At 40.7% G+C, this 15,327-nt stretch overlaps 1 protein-coding gene across 1 annotated transcript; it reads left to right on the top strand.

Moving 5' to 3' along the window:
- Positions 1-7,862: 7,862 nt before the first annotated feature.
- Positions 7,863-12,632, top strand: LOC308166252 (cell adhesion molecule CEACAM1-like; the record flags this gene model as incomplete). The annotated part of the gene is made up of 6 exons (XM_080540517.1): positions 7,863-7,892; positions 8,804-8,862; positions 8,976-9,130; positions 10,331-10,510; positions 11,684-11,959; positions 12,328-12,632. 6 exons carry the CDS (start codon positions 7,863-7,865, stop codon positions 12,630-12,632), a joined length of 1,005 nt encoding a protein of 334 aa, XP_080396643.1.
- Positions 12,633-15,327: the final 2,695 nt, after the last annotated feature.

The following is a 15,327-nucleotide window of genomic DNA, read 5'->3' as shown; positions in this document are numbered from 1 at the left end:
TACTTTTCAAGACACCTTGGATACCCTGAAACAGCTGTAAGAGAATTGTTCTAGAAGTAGAACTTACAGTCCAGAGGACGGGCTTCACAGTCATGTAGTATACAGGTATACAGTACAGTACATGATTGTCATTTCATGATGGTTTAGATTTGTGTTTCACAGCGCAGATGAGAGATCTTAGATAGAGACTAAGATATCAGTCAGCAGGAGAGGTGAGTAACATGTTTTCATGCCATGTGCAGTATGTTAAATGGCACAAACTCCTTTGCTGGATAACTCTGTAGTGCAGTGTTGCACCAAGTACATTAGCAATTCTTGCAATGAAATACAGTGCTCATTTATGAAAGGTAGGCCTATGTATTGCGCAACAGTGCAGCACAACTTTTTAAGGGCAGACCTGTACAGAGGAAGTGTATTTTAAGCGAGGGGCAGGTAAATGTAAATTAATACTAGACATGTAAAATAGGCAGGGCAAAAGTGGGAACTAGTTATTTGCCAGATGATGGCATGCATGCATTCAATAACATACACATTATAGTGCATGTACAACACAGAATAATGTGCCAACAACATTGCCATACTTACTGTTCCTGTCACTCAGACTGTCGGAGGAGGATCCTTTCTTGAAGTAACTAATGTAAATTGAGTTGCAGTTAGTATTCTTTGTATAAAAACATCTATAAAAATAGGGTTATAAAAACATCAGAATCTGATTCGAACATATCTGATTTTAGATATCATTATGTAGACTATTAATGTTTGAATGAATGAAAAATTGCTTTCAAGCTGTAGCCTAGTTTAACTATAAGATTACTTCTTTATGAAACATTTTTTTTTGACTCACCCATTTTTTAGAAGGAAAACACCTACGACAGCTCCCACTGCCACTAACGCCAGAGGAACGCCGATCCCAATCCCAATCTTCTGTTCAGTAGTCAGACCAGATGAAGAGCCTTCCCCGTCAGACACTGGGACAGCAGAAGCACACAGACATGAGAGAAAGGCTAAACATCGAACATTATAGACAGAACACTAGTATGGGCCATGGCTGTTATACTGCACATTGGCAAAAAGAGGAATGTTGCCATCTGTTTGCCGATTAGTTCAATGCAACAGTGACATGACTGCATCATCCTTCAGTTCTTACTGAAGACACATATAATCAGTGCAAGACAGTGCGTGCGTGGCTCATTAGCTGGGCCTATTTGCACTCTTTGTATGTTACACAATAGTATCATACTGCATAAATGTACTCAGTGTTGTTAAACAAACTTTAGGCATCTCTGAATTTTACCTTTTACTGAGTCCATGTGCTATATTAGCACTTCATAAACAAACATTAATCATTTACATTAATCAAATGGCCTTATCCTCATGAAGATGCAGTAGGATAAAATAGTTAGACATGCCGACACATGAAGGGCTATACATGCAAATGTGTGAAAGATGAGGCACTGTCCAGTACTTAAAACTACTGAGCAAAAGAAACCTTACCACCCTGGAATGTCAGTTCTCCTGTGACTGTTCTAAATATACAGTGTACCTGCGTAAGTAGTGGGACTGTGAATCGTTTGTTCTTCTTTTGGCCCTACAATGCAGAAGTTTGGGATTTACGTTTTTTTTTTAATCTGATTTTATTTGATGGTATTTGTGTACATACTGGTTTTACCATTCATAAATTACACCCTATTTTAGGGTACCCAAAAGTAACGGGACAATTGGCTTGACTGGTGTTTCTCGTAAGTCCTTTATCCAGCGTCATTTGATGTTCCGTCACATCATTTGTGCAGGCGTATATATGTTTGTAATATTTACCACATGACACCGTCGTAGCATCAACTCAACGTGCGTTTACTTCAACAGACATAACAGTCAGTGTAGAAATAAGTCGGGGAAAGAGGGCGTGAAGACGTGAGGATGCACCAGCAGGCCAGGTGTGCCCTCTCTTCAGAGGGTGTGAAGACGTGATGATGCACCAGCAGGCCAGGTGTGCCCTCTCTTCTGTGACACAACGGCCCAGTGAAGACGTGATGATGCACCAGCGGGCCAGGTGTGCCTTCTCTTCTGTGACACAACGGCCCAGGACGTGATGATGCACCAGCAGGCCAGGTGTGCCCTCTCGTGATGATGCACCAGCAGGCCAGGTGTGCCCTCTCTTCTGTGGGATGTGAGGAGGCACCAGCAGGCCAGGTGTGCCCTCTCTTCTGTGACACAACGGCCCAGGACGTGATGATGCACCAGCAGGCCAGGTGTGCCCTCTCTTCTGTGGGATGTGATGATGCACCAGCAGGCCAGGTGTGCCCTCTCTTCTGTGGGATGTGATGATGCACCAGCAGGCCAGGTGTGCCCTCTCTTCTGTGACACAACGGCCCAGGACGGTTGTAAATTGATAGCAGTTGATCAAGGCAATTCTTTTGTCTCATAAGCACAGACAGTGATTCACATGTAAACACAGTTTACAGTGCTCACGAATTTAGCCAACAGCTGTATTTCGCACACTAATCATATTTTCCAGTTTAATAATCAGCCTGTCTTCAAATTCATCTACACAGCCAAACTACAGACACTTCACTGCAGGATGCAAACCACCAGTTATCTTCAAAAAGGATGGTCAGGTTCTAGTTTGCTAAAATGACGTAAAAAACATACAAAGGACTGGAAAAGGTATTGTGGAAAGATAATATTATTAGGTACAAGAGTAATTGCAAGAGGAACATGAGGATCTGCCCAGGATTGGCAGTGGGTGTTAGGTTTGGGCATGTATACTGTAGCTGCCATTAGAACTCACTAACTTGTCAGCTCGATTGAAAGCAAATGCCTCCAAATTCATTGGATGGTGCTTCATAAGTCAATGACCGAAAACATACTGCCATAGCAACTAGGGAGTTTTGTGGAAAAAGTGGAAAGGTCTTGACTGGCCAAGTTAATCTTCTGATTTAAATCCAATTGAACATGCATTTCATTTCCTGATGATAAGATTTAGGCCCAAAAATGGTAAATGGATTGACTTATATACCGCCTTTATCCAAAGCACTTTACAACGGCCTTTCATTCACCCATTCACACACACATTCACACACCAATGGCGGCAAGCTACCATGCAAGGCGCCGGCCCGCTCACTGGGAGCAATTTAGGGTTCAGTGTCTTGCCCGAGGACACTTCGACATGTGGCCAGCCAGCCGAGGTTCTAACCGCCGATCTGCCAACCTTGCGATCATTAGACGGCGGCTCTCCCTCCTGCGCCACAGCCGCCCGCCCAGACCTCAAAACAAACAGCAACTTAAGACGGCTGCAGTACAGGCCTGGCAGAGCATCACCAGAGAAGATACCCAGCGTCGGGTGTGGCCAATGGGTCCCAGGCTTCAGGCAGTTATTGCATGCAAATGATTCTTGACCAAATGTGACAGCTCCCAATGAAAAGGGCTACCTGTAGGCAAAATCATTTTTCTGTTTTTTACATGTGCTTAAACTACAGATTGTAAGCTTTCAAATGATGCATCATACATTGAAATCGGAAACAAATTGAAGACGACATGAGTATTTGAAAGTTGCTACACCTGAAATCACTAAGCACAGAAAATCCCCATCAAAGATAATGAATCCCCATCAAACAACAAGAAACGAAGTCATTGTGTTATAGATTACACTTATTTAATGAACGTAAAACTGTTCGGAAAAATAACGAGTGGGTACTTCACATCTTCGAGTTGAATGTTAGCTAAAAAAACGAAAATCTGAAAAAAAAAAAAAAAAAACGTTCAAGACGAATTTCACGTCTTTCTCATTTCCGAGAGGTGTCCATAAACATCAGGACCAGTCACAAATACTAAACATGAGTGGGCATCTGTCCTATTACTTTTGGGTGTCCTGAAAAGGGGGGATTATGGATAAAAAGTGTTTCTTTTTTTTCTTTCTTTTTTTTCTGAATGGTAAAACCAATATGTGTACAAATAAAAGCTTACAATCTCTACTTTAACCTCTTATTCATTGTTTGATTAACAATGACTAACAATCAAATCCAAACCTTTGGGGCGTAGAGCCAGAGTGAAATGCTTCTCTGTCCCATTACTGACACAGGGCACTACTATAAATCCTCAGAGCCAGTCTCTCAACCACTACCTCAACAGGTGAGCACACACAGCTCCTCTCCCCACTTACCAGACACAGCGATGTGTGAGGGTTCAGAGGTCTGGTTCCTCAGGGTTATGGTATTATGGGCCACGCAGCTGTAGCTACCACTCTGACTGGTCTGAATGTTCTCCAGGCTGAGTTCCGGCCCCTTATTGGACAGCAGAGTTCCATTGAGTAACCACTGAAACTGGGCATCAGGCACAGACTCAGCTGAGCAGGACAGGGCGAGGTCTGACCCTGGTCCATACTGTAGACCTGGAGGGGATATCTCCATTGTTGTTTGAACTGGACCATCTGCAATAAATGGTCCATGTCAAACAACAGCGTTTAAAGGGTATGGTCATTCAAAAACAATATGAAGTAAAGCTATGAAACATTTCTAAGAGATATCTTATGTAGCTTCAATGTCCCATCACCAGCAATCATCCACCCAGTAAAAGCCCATTTAAGCAACAACACAGAAAGCATGAACACAGAACATGCCATGAAGGAGAAACACCTCTCTATAGCTTGATACATTAGTGACAGAGCATAAACCAGTCTGGATTTGAAGCACAATGGGTTTTTCCACATGCACATACTTCAGACGAGTTTGACATCAGTGACTCACAGTTGATTGTGATGATTAGAGGCTGGCTGACTCCATTACTGATGAGGTTAGAGACATTACACGTGAATGGTCCGTTGTCGTTGCGGGTCACATTGGCTATGGTGAGAGTTCGGCCTCCATCACCAAGCTGAACTCCACCACCGGCTGTGACCTCAGAGGTGTCATTCAGCCAGAGGTAAGAAAGGGAGGAGCCAGAGGAGGAGCAGGACAGACTGACAGAGCTGAACTCTACTACGTCAGTGGGACTGACAGTTATCTCCACATTGTTGACTGGCTCTGGGGATTCAAAACACAACAATATTCTTTTTGCTTAGAAGACCATTTCATCCACCATGCTTGGATTCATTTCCTCTACATCTTTTTTTTCCACACAGCTGAATGAAACACTTCAGAATAAGTGTCTTGCCGTACATCTAACAGTAGTAGTGACACATGGAATTGAAAACAGCAACTGTCCTGTCCACTGCTGCTTAAATTAGTTCAAATGGCTTAACTGCTTAAATGAGTGTGTCAAGTAGGCCAGGGGTATTCATTTGGCTGCTCAAGCTACAACTTTTATTATTGACAATTGAATCACTAAAACCAGATATAAACATTTTGAAATGGTAATCTCTGGTTTCACAATCCCACATGGAATGTCTCGCTAAGCAACAATAACATAAACATTTCAAAATGTCCAATCAAATGACAGATGAAGAAAGTATGTGTGCTGTTTTTATGACCAGGAACTCTCCAAGATTATCACAACTCAGTGATGAAAAAGTGATGAAAGATTTCAACATTGAATTAGTATTGACTTCATAGAACTGCTGTTATGTGGAGATGGTAAGTGACGTGTGTAAACATGAATCAAATATAGGCTAGTTGTACAGTAGGCAAAAGAAAATGTCAAGCCTCCTGGCCATCTGCTCAGAAAAACAACGACCACTAGGGCATCACCAGATGACCAAATGAAACTTCGGTGTGAGGGGCTGTGTCTCCATTCAATTAGCTTCTTACACACAGTCTGCGCTTTATCAATAATGCTGAACGGCACAAGAGGAGAAGGCTAAGTAGTCTGGATTGTCTGGTCCAGTTACAGTATAAACATCTTGATCACTGAATCATAGATACTGCATGTAATGTTAACATAACTCAGTATTTCGGAGGGTCAAAGTTACACTACTCAAATACTTTACCTCATTGTGAATAGATAAAACAGAGATATGATTTGCCCTGGAGATCAATAAACTATATTTGAGAAACATATCTCTTTAGCCTCCTTGAAAATTAGCTAGAGCTGTTTCTGCTTTCACCAGAAAGGGAATTTGTCAACCTTATTTATAATGTTGTTGTGTCACAATTGTTCCTGATAAACAGCGTAATGCAATGCACTGAATGTGAAGCAGCAAACACTGTAGTATGACCTGCTGAAAGAACAAGTACTCACCATAAACCTGCAGAGTAACTTCTCCAGTCGGGGGGGTCCCGACACCTGTTAATATCACAACTTTGTAGACTCCCCAGTCACTCAGGGTCAGATCCCTCAGCTCCAGAGATCCAGTGTTACGGTTCAGAGTGATCCTGTCTTCGTATCCAGGTTCTATGTTGTCAGGGCCCCCGGATGCTGTTATAATAGCAGTATCATTAAATGTCCAGGTTATTGCAAGAAATGTAACCTCTGGTTTAACGATAAATGTCACACTCCCTCCAACCCTTCCAACCAGGGGACCTTCTGGTAACACTCCTGCTCCATAACACCCTGAGGAGAGAAGAGAGACAAAAACAATGTAAATGCAGTTCTTCTGAGTGTTTTTGTTGTCTGTTAAAGAAAAAGATTGCTAACACTGAGGTGCTGTATGATTTGAACATTGGACCGGGTATTACAATCTCCCCAACTTGTAGTACAGTATGCTGGTGTCAGTGTTGAAATTTGAATTAATTCATTTATGCCTTTGTCAAAGTCTCCAAAAAAGGAGGACAATGGGGTAATAGGTCAATCTTTGTTTAATAAAGTAGAACAAATATGTAATATTTAATTCGTTTTGCAGACAACTGGCTGGCCTGACATGTGTTGGTATAAAGTTGAGATATGGCAGGGGAAATGTGCTCACTCTCATTCATAGGTAGAGCATCTGGATGCAAGGAATAACAGTCCATGATGTTGAAATTACCATTTTAAACACATTTTAAAGATACATCATATACTATATGTTGACAGAGACATTGTGTTTATACAATGAAGTAAAACTACCTTGAATTTGTGGTTATGAGCTGTAGGCCTACTAAGCCCAGTAGGCATGTATATGTCATATTCTTCAGGAACCAATCATGAATTGAAATGAACAAAAAGTAAGGTATTTTCGAGTCAGTAGCCTATTTGAAATTACTGCACATTTTACAAAATAATAATAATAATTAGGCTGTAGCTTTTAAGATCAGCTTTGATTAATATGTATGAAAACTGCAATTGTATCATTAGCAGCAATACAATTAGGCTAGCAATGTTGTTAAAATTCCTCTTACCTACAAAAGTCAGTAAAAATATTGAAAGAAAATACTGAAATTTGAGACAATCCATTCAAACCATTAATCCCTGATGGGTTCCGCTGTTCTCTTTAATTAACCTGTTAGTTTTATGTCCACTGTTCTCTCTGAGTCACTGCTCGCCACTGCACTGAGAGACAACTTTAGCCAATGACTGACGTCATACTTCCTTGAACTGCAAGTAGCCTATCAGTCGGTATAATTGTCGCTCCCCATCATTCTAAAAATAGCAACACATTTCCCTCTAGTGGTTAGTGGTAGGCTCTGCACTTGGTCTCGGCTCTAAATAAATATTTTTTCTGAAATAAATGGTCAATTTAGGCTGCGGAAAATTGGCAAAGAATATTTTTTCAATCAAATATTTTGGATGTTTCTAAACCGACGACGGCGCAAGTGTAGCCACCTCAAGTGTGTGTTTGCATATGTGTGGATGCTCAGTGGGCTCCAAAACATGCGGTACAGTGGGTTTGGTCAAAGACCATAAACGACAAGGTACACATGTTAGCTCAATCTTAATGGAATGGCGAACATAGTGAATTGTGTGTGTATTAGTAAATTATGTTTGTGCCTATCAGTGTTTTTTGTTTACAGATCATGGTATGGATCTCATACTATCTCAGCAGAGTGAGCACCAAGGCGAGAGCCATATCAATATTCATGAACGGTTGACGCTGTGCAAACAGGCACAACTCAATTATAACGTTTCTCAAAGCTAGTGACATGATATACTCCTTATACCAGTACTTTCAGGGCCGGCCGCTGGAATAAACACTCTATGCAGTTGTTCAGGACCACAACCACTACAACCACTCTCGTTTAGGGCCCCTGGCCGGCCCTGAATACTTTCTTACAGGGCCCTATGAATCCCGCGATGCGGAAAACGCGAACTGAATCAAGGAATTCAGACATAAAAACGGAAATAGGCAACATGGGAAATTGCAATAATATGGCAATAGCAATTCTATGTTATGAAGAGTTCACATTAAACTATTTTACACCCAACAGTCTTGCAGTGCTGTGATGCCTATGTCTTTAGCTGACCAGCACTGGACGTCATTTTGTTTGCAGGTACAATAGGTGCAGGTAGAGGTGCAACCTGTGTAGAATAAATGTTCCCAGGGGAATCTTATTGTCTTAATAAGATGATAAACCCAGTATGTACGTTATGTACAACGTTTCTAATGTAATGACATCTTGTCTATTGATTAATAGTTAACCTCATCCCAAGGCTGTTGCGCACGTTAAAGGGTGTTGTCAATGTGTTCTTGCATTTTTATTGTTTTTATTTATTTATTTTCCTTTTTACATCTGGACTTTGATCAGAGCTCAAACATAGAGGGCATGTGAAGATATCGGTTACATCATTTGATAAGGAAGTCATTATTGTGCAGCATGGATAAGCTTTTCAGAACAACAATGCTACTCCTAATATCAGGTAAAGTTTTGCTAAAACAGGTACATTTCCTGAATGTTGGCCTACATCTTTCCATGCACAGTACACAGATTGTTAACTAAACCTTTCCTTGTCTCCTCAGGGTGTTATGGAGCAGGAGTGTTACCAGCAGGTCCCCTGGTTGGAGGTGTTGGAGGGAGTGTGGAATTCATCACCACCGTCACTACACCAGATGTTCCATTTTCTTTAATACGCTGGACAGTTAATGGTAGTATTAATATAGTAACAGCCAACTCCATTGGTGATGAGTCCAGAGGACCTGGATACGCAGACAGGATCAATCTGAACCACAACACTGGATCTCTGGAGCTGAGGGATCTGACCCTGAATGACAGTGGAGACTACAGAGTTGAGATAATACCAGGTGCTGGCGCCCAGCTGACTGGAGATGTTACACTGGAGGTTTATGGTGAGTACTTGAGCAGGTCTTACTCAGTGCATTGGATTTTGCTTCTTTATTTGTTACTGAGAAAGGCTGACTGGCACAGTCTTGCACAGCCAAACCATGTCATAATATTGACACACCATTACCGATTTCTTGTTTTAGTTCACAAAGCCATGGAAGGAAGATAGCTCTGTGCATTTACAGTAGAAAAAGGTTTCTTAAATGTGGCTTGTTGTCGTTGATCCACAAAGCGAGGATGAATGTTCCGTTTTTTTTTTGTCAAGCTGGTGGAAATAGAAATACATTAGAAATATTTATGAAATATGTATAATATATTAAGAATTACAGATCATATACTTTTTGTAAGGTGTCTCTAAAAGGACACTGCACACAGCACAACATTTAGCATATTTCATTGATTCAGGTGTGGTACTGTACAGTAGATGCATTGAGTAAGATATTATTTTGGGGGGTTTTGAACAGAATAACTAAGAGCTGAATTAAACCTTTCATCATAAGGATGCATTTTTAAGTTTTTAAGGCATGCCGTGGTTGAGGCTGTTGTTGATGTTGTTTTTATTGTTGTAGTGTTAAATAGGCTACTGACTCGAAAATACCTTAAGAGCACAATTTGTAATTTTTGTTCATTTCATTGGTTCCTGAAGAATATGACATATACATGCCTACTGGGCTTAGTAGGTCTACAGCTCATAACCCCAAATTCAAGGTAGTATTACTTCATTGTATAAACACAATGTCCCTGTCAACATATATGATGTATCTTTAAAATATGTTTAAAATAATGATTTCAACATCGTGGACTGTTGTTCCTTGAATCCAGATGCTCTACCTATGAATGAGAGTGAGCACATTTCCCCTGCCCTATCTCTCAACTAATGAATTAATTCAAATTTCAACACTGACACCAGCATACCGTACTACAAGTTAGAGATTGTAATACCCGGTCCAGTGTTCAAATCATACAGCACCGCAGTGTTAGCAAAATGTAGACGTCTTTAACAGAAGAAAAAAACTGCATTTACGTTGTTTTTGTCTGTCTTCTCTCCTCAGAAGAGGTGTGTTGTTACAGAGCAGGAGTGTTACCAGCAGGTCCCCTGGAAGGAAGGGTTGGAGGGAGTGTGGAATTCATCACCACCGTCGCTCCACCAGATGTTCAAATAATTACAATACACTGGAGATTTAATAACACTGTTATTATAACAGCAGCCGTGGGCCTCCCTGAAATCATACAACCTGGATACAAAGACAGGTTTACTCTGAACCGTAACACTGGATCTCTGGAGCTGAGGGATCTGACCCTGAGTGACAGTGGAGTCTACAGTGTTGTGTTAATACCAGGTGACCTGACCCAACTGCCTGGTGATGTTACACTGGAGGTTTATGGTGAGTACTTGTTCTTTCAGCAGGTCACACTCCAGTGTTTGCTGCTTCACATTCATTGCATTAAGCTGTTTATCAGGAACAATTGTGACACACAACAATATGATAAATAAGGTTCACAAATTCCCTTTCTGGTGAAAGCAGAAACAGCTCTAGCTAATTTTCAAGGAGGCTAAAGAGATATGTTTCTCAAATATAGTTTTTTGATCTCCAGGGCAAACCATATCTCTGTTTTATCTATTCACAATGAGGTAACGTATTTGAGTAGTGTAACATTGACCCTCCGAAATACTGAGTTGTGTTAACATTACATGCAGTATCTATGATTCAGTGGTCAAGATGTTTATACTGTAACTGGACCAGACAATCCAGACTACTTAGCCTTCTCCTCTTGTGCCGTTCAGCATTATTGATAAAGCGCAGACTGTGTGTAAGAAGCTAGTTGAATGGAGACACAGCCCCTCACAACTACGTTTAATTTGGTCATCTGGTGATGCCCTAGTGGTCGGTGTTTTTCTGAGCAGATGGCCAGGAGGATTGGAAACTGCCTACTGTACAAGTCGCCTATATTTGATTAATGTTTACACACGTCACTTACCATCTCCAAATAACAGCAGTTCCAAGAAGTAAATACTAATTCAATGTTGAAATTAAACATTTTCATCAGTGAGATGAGATAAACTTGGAGAGTTCCTGGTCATAAAAACAGCACATATTTTCTTCATCTGTCATTTGATTGGACATTTTGAAATGTTTATGTTATTGTTGTTTAGAGAGACATTCCATGTGGGATTGTGGAACCACAATTGTGCAAAAAATATGAAATATATATATTTTAAATAGATTACCATTTCAACATTTTTATATCTGGTTTTAGTCATTCAATTGTCAATAATAAAAGTTGTAGCTTGAGCAGCCAAATGAATACCCCTGGCCTACTTGACACACTCATTTAAGCAGTTAAGCCATTTTAACAAATTTAAGCAGCAGTGGACAGGACAGTTGCTGTTTTCAATTCCATGTGTCACTACTACTGTTAGATGTACGGCAAGACACTTATTCTGAAGTGTTTCATTCAGCTGTGTGGAAAAAAAAGATGTAGAGATATTAATCCAAGCATGGTGGATGAAATGGTCTGATAAGCAAAAAGAATATTGTTGTGTTTTAAATCCCCAGAGCCAGTCAACAATGTGGAGATAACTGTCAGTCCCACTGACGTAGTAGAGTTCAACAGTTCTGTCAGTCTGTCCTGCTCCTCCTCTGGCTCCTCCCTCTCTTACCTCTGGATGAATGACACCTCTGAGGTCACAGCCGGTGGTGGAGTTCAGCTTGGTGATGGAGGCAGAACTCTCACCATAGCCAATGTGACCCGCAACGACAACGGACCGTTCACATGCACAGTGTCCAACCCCGTTAGTGAACACAGCCAGAGTGTAACCCTCATCATCAACTGTGAGTCACTAATGTGAAACTCGTCTGAAGTATGTGCATGTGGAAAAAGCCATTGTGAAATATTAGAAAATTGTGCTTCGAATCCAGACAGTTTTATGCTCTGTCACTAATGTATCAAGCAATAGAGAGGTGTTTCTCCCTCTGTGGAACGTTTCTATGATCTTCCATGGTTCTTTCTGTGTTGTTGCTTAAATGGGCTTTTACTGGGTGGATGATTGCTGGTGATGGGACATGGAAACTACATAGACTAGATGCATTCTTATATTCATAAGACATCTCTTAGAAATGTTTCATAGCTTTACTTCATATTGTTTTTGAAAGACCATACCTCTTAAACGCTGTTGTTTGACATGGACCATTTATTGCAGATGGTCCAGATCAAACAACAATGGAGATATCCCCTCCAGGTCTACAGTATGGACCAGGGTCAGACCTCACCCTGTCCTGCTCAGCTGACTCCATGCCTACTGCCCAGTTTCAGTGGTTACTCAATGGAACTCTGCTGTCCAATAAGGGTCCGGAACTCAGACTGGAGAACATTCAGACCAGTCAGAGTGGTAGCTACAGCTGCATGGCCCATAATACCATAACCCTGAGGTACCAGACCTCTGAACCCTCACACATCGCTGTGTCTGGTAAGTGGGGAGAGGAGCTGTGTGTGCTCACCTGTTGAGGTAGTGGTTGAGAGACTGGCTCTGAGGATTTATAGTAGTGCCCTGGGTCAGTAATGGGACAGAGAAGCATTTCACTCTGGCTCTACGCCCCAAAGGTTTGGATTTGATTGTTAGTCATTGTTAATCAAACAATTTTGGGTTTTATGCTCTGTCACTAATGTATCAAGCTATAGAGAGGTGTTTCTCCTTCATGGCATGTTCCTATGGTCTTCCATGGTTCTTTCTGTGTTGTTGCTTAAATGGGCTTTTACTGGGTGGATGATTGCTGGTGATGGGACACTGAAGCTACATAGAGTAGATGCATTCTTATATTCATAAGATATGTTTTGTACATGTTATATAGTATTTCTTTATACTGTGCTGGTGTTTGGCGTGGACCATTTATTGCAGATGGTCCAGATAAAACAACGATGGAGGCATCCCTAACGATTGCTGGCATCGTTGGCATCGTTATTGCGAGTGTTGTAGCTGAGGTGCTGTTGATCGGCCTTGCTGTCTTTTTAACGCTGAAGAGAGTGGGGTGAGAGGATTACAATGGTCATGATGCTATGAAGCTGTTTCGCACTGTAGATCCATTTTATATTGTCTATGAGCAACACACACACACACACACACACACACACACACACACACACACACACACACACACACACACACACACACACACATACATAGTACATAAACACACACACACACACGTGAACACACACAATAAAATTGTTCAATAATCATCAATAATTATATTTTGTATCATTACTAGACTACCATAGCACAATTTAAATGTTATGTTGTTATAAATGTTGTTCAACTTGTTATATTGGTTGATTTTTATTTATTTTTTAAAATACAGAAAAAAGCCTTCTGATCTAATACATCGAAGAGGTGAGTTTTCAGCCCTGCTTATATCTATATAAGATGACCTTTTCACCACCATTAAACACAAAGATACTGTAGAAAAACTGCATGCAAAGTACAGGCAATATTTACACTGGATATCCTTGTTCCCAATACAATAACTGTTTTTATGGTCTTTTACAGTAAAACAAAGTGTTTTATACTGTTGAAAAACCCCATCATATTATCATCTGCATAAACTCTCTATAGATGCACCCCCTACAGACTCTGAAGTACATACGTATGAGAACTATCCACGCTCTCAATCTTCACCTCAACCCTTGACTGTGAGTTTGACTTACTGTATTGATAAACTGCTTCACTGCTTGCAGAATATTGGATTCCAATTCATGATCAACTCCCAGCATCTTAAGATTTAAATAAGATTAAAGTTAAATCAGTGAGAATTATCTGGCGATATGAACTACAAGCTACTCTACCAAGCAGGTGTCTGCTTCCATTCGTGTATTTACACTTCCTGGTTAAGACTACTGCAGTAATCTCTTTTTCCAACTCTTAGCATAATATCAGTGTTTAGCTGAAGCTCTGGACTTTCATATGTTTCGATTCTTTAGAAGCCGTTGTAGTCTGTCTCCGTTTATTTTGGGTTTATTGTTTAAATCCGAAATTGTGGCATTTCCAACAATTCTCACGATACTCAGATTACAGTACATTTGCATCAGGCCACACAACCGTTCATGTGACTGAATATAAAATTAAATATACTGTATATATGTAAATAGAAATGAAATGAAAATGTATTTATTTAGTTATTCTCAAAGAAATTGATTTGTGTGATTTGCATTGTTTACTGTATTTGCTGATTTTGCATTAAACAATCTCACTTCAATCTGCCAGGAAAATAAGTAAGAAGAGCATACTCCAGCCACAAAAGAACTTCACAGAATGTAACTGTGGCTCCCCCTGCAGGCCGGAACGCGCCATGTTCCCCACAGTAACACACCACTGTTCTCAGTCTGCTCCTGCATTCACTGACAGAGACACGTCCTGCACCACCCAGTGGGCAGCTGGAAATAGTTCATAATACATTTTTTTTTTTTTTTTTTATGTGTATTTTTGTTTTGCATTTTAACTTTTAAGAGAAAGACTAAACAACACAATGGTAAATGAGATAAAGCATAATTATACTGTTTTTTTAAAGAGGGGTGAATGACGCGTGAGTAAAACTTTAGAGCATACAGTTTTATTGCATTCAAATCAAAATCAAATCAAATCACATTTTATTTGTATAGCGCATTTCTTACAAGACGCAACTCAATGCGCTTCACACAATGAACATTTTCAGTCAATCAGTCAATCAATCAATCAATATTGACAGAGCCGCGAGCAGGCAAAAGTAAAAACCTGTACACTATGTAGCCAAGAAAATACCCTTGCAGCCCTCTACACATAGAGCGACTACTAGCCAGTTTGGAAAGCAATTGGGTTCAATAGAACATCGGTGAGCTGGATGCAATCCTACTTAGAGGGGAGGGAACAGGTGGTTAGTGTGAACGGAACACTGTCCCCCCCCCTCCCAGTGACCTGCGGCGTTCCACAAGGAAGCATATTGGGACCTTTACTGTTCCTAATATATGTGAATGACATGTCATCAGCATGTGATTGCAATTTGTTCCTGTTCGCGGATGACTTGGCTCTGCTGGTCTCTGACAGGGACATATTGCAGGTGGAAAAAGCGCTAAGCACTGAACTGAGTAGAATCTGCATCTGGCTAGCTGACAATAAACTATCAATACACCTAGGTAAAACTGAAACCATCCTATACGGATCCCCATCTAA

The sequence above is a fragment of the Nansenia antarctica genome, assembly GCF_963989245.1.
Source record: "Nansenia antarctica genome assembly, chromosome: 10".
Taxonomy (NCBI): Eukaryota; Metazoa; Chordata; class Actinopteri; order Argentiniformes; family Microstomatidae; genus Nansenia; species Nansenia antarctica.
The sequence above is the reverse complement of the archived record's forward strand: the minus strand, read 5'-3'. Positions and strand labels throughout refer to the sequence as shown.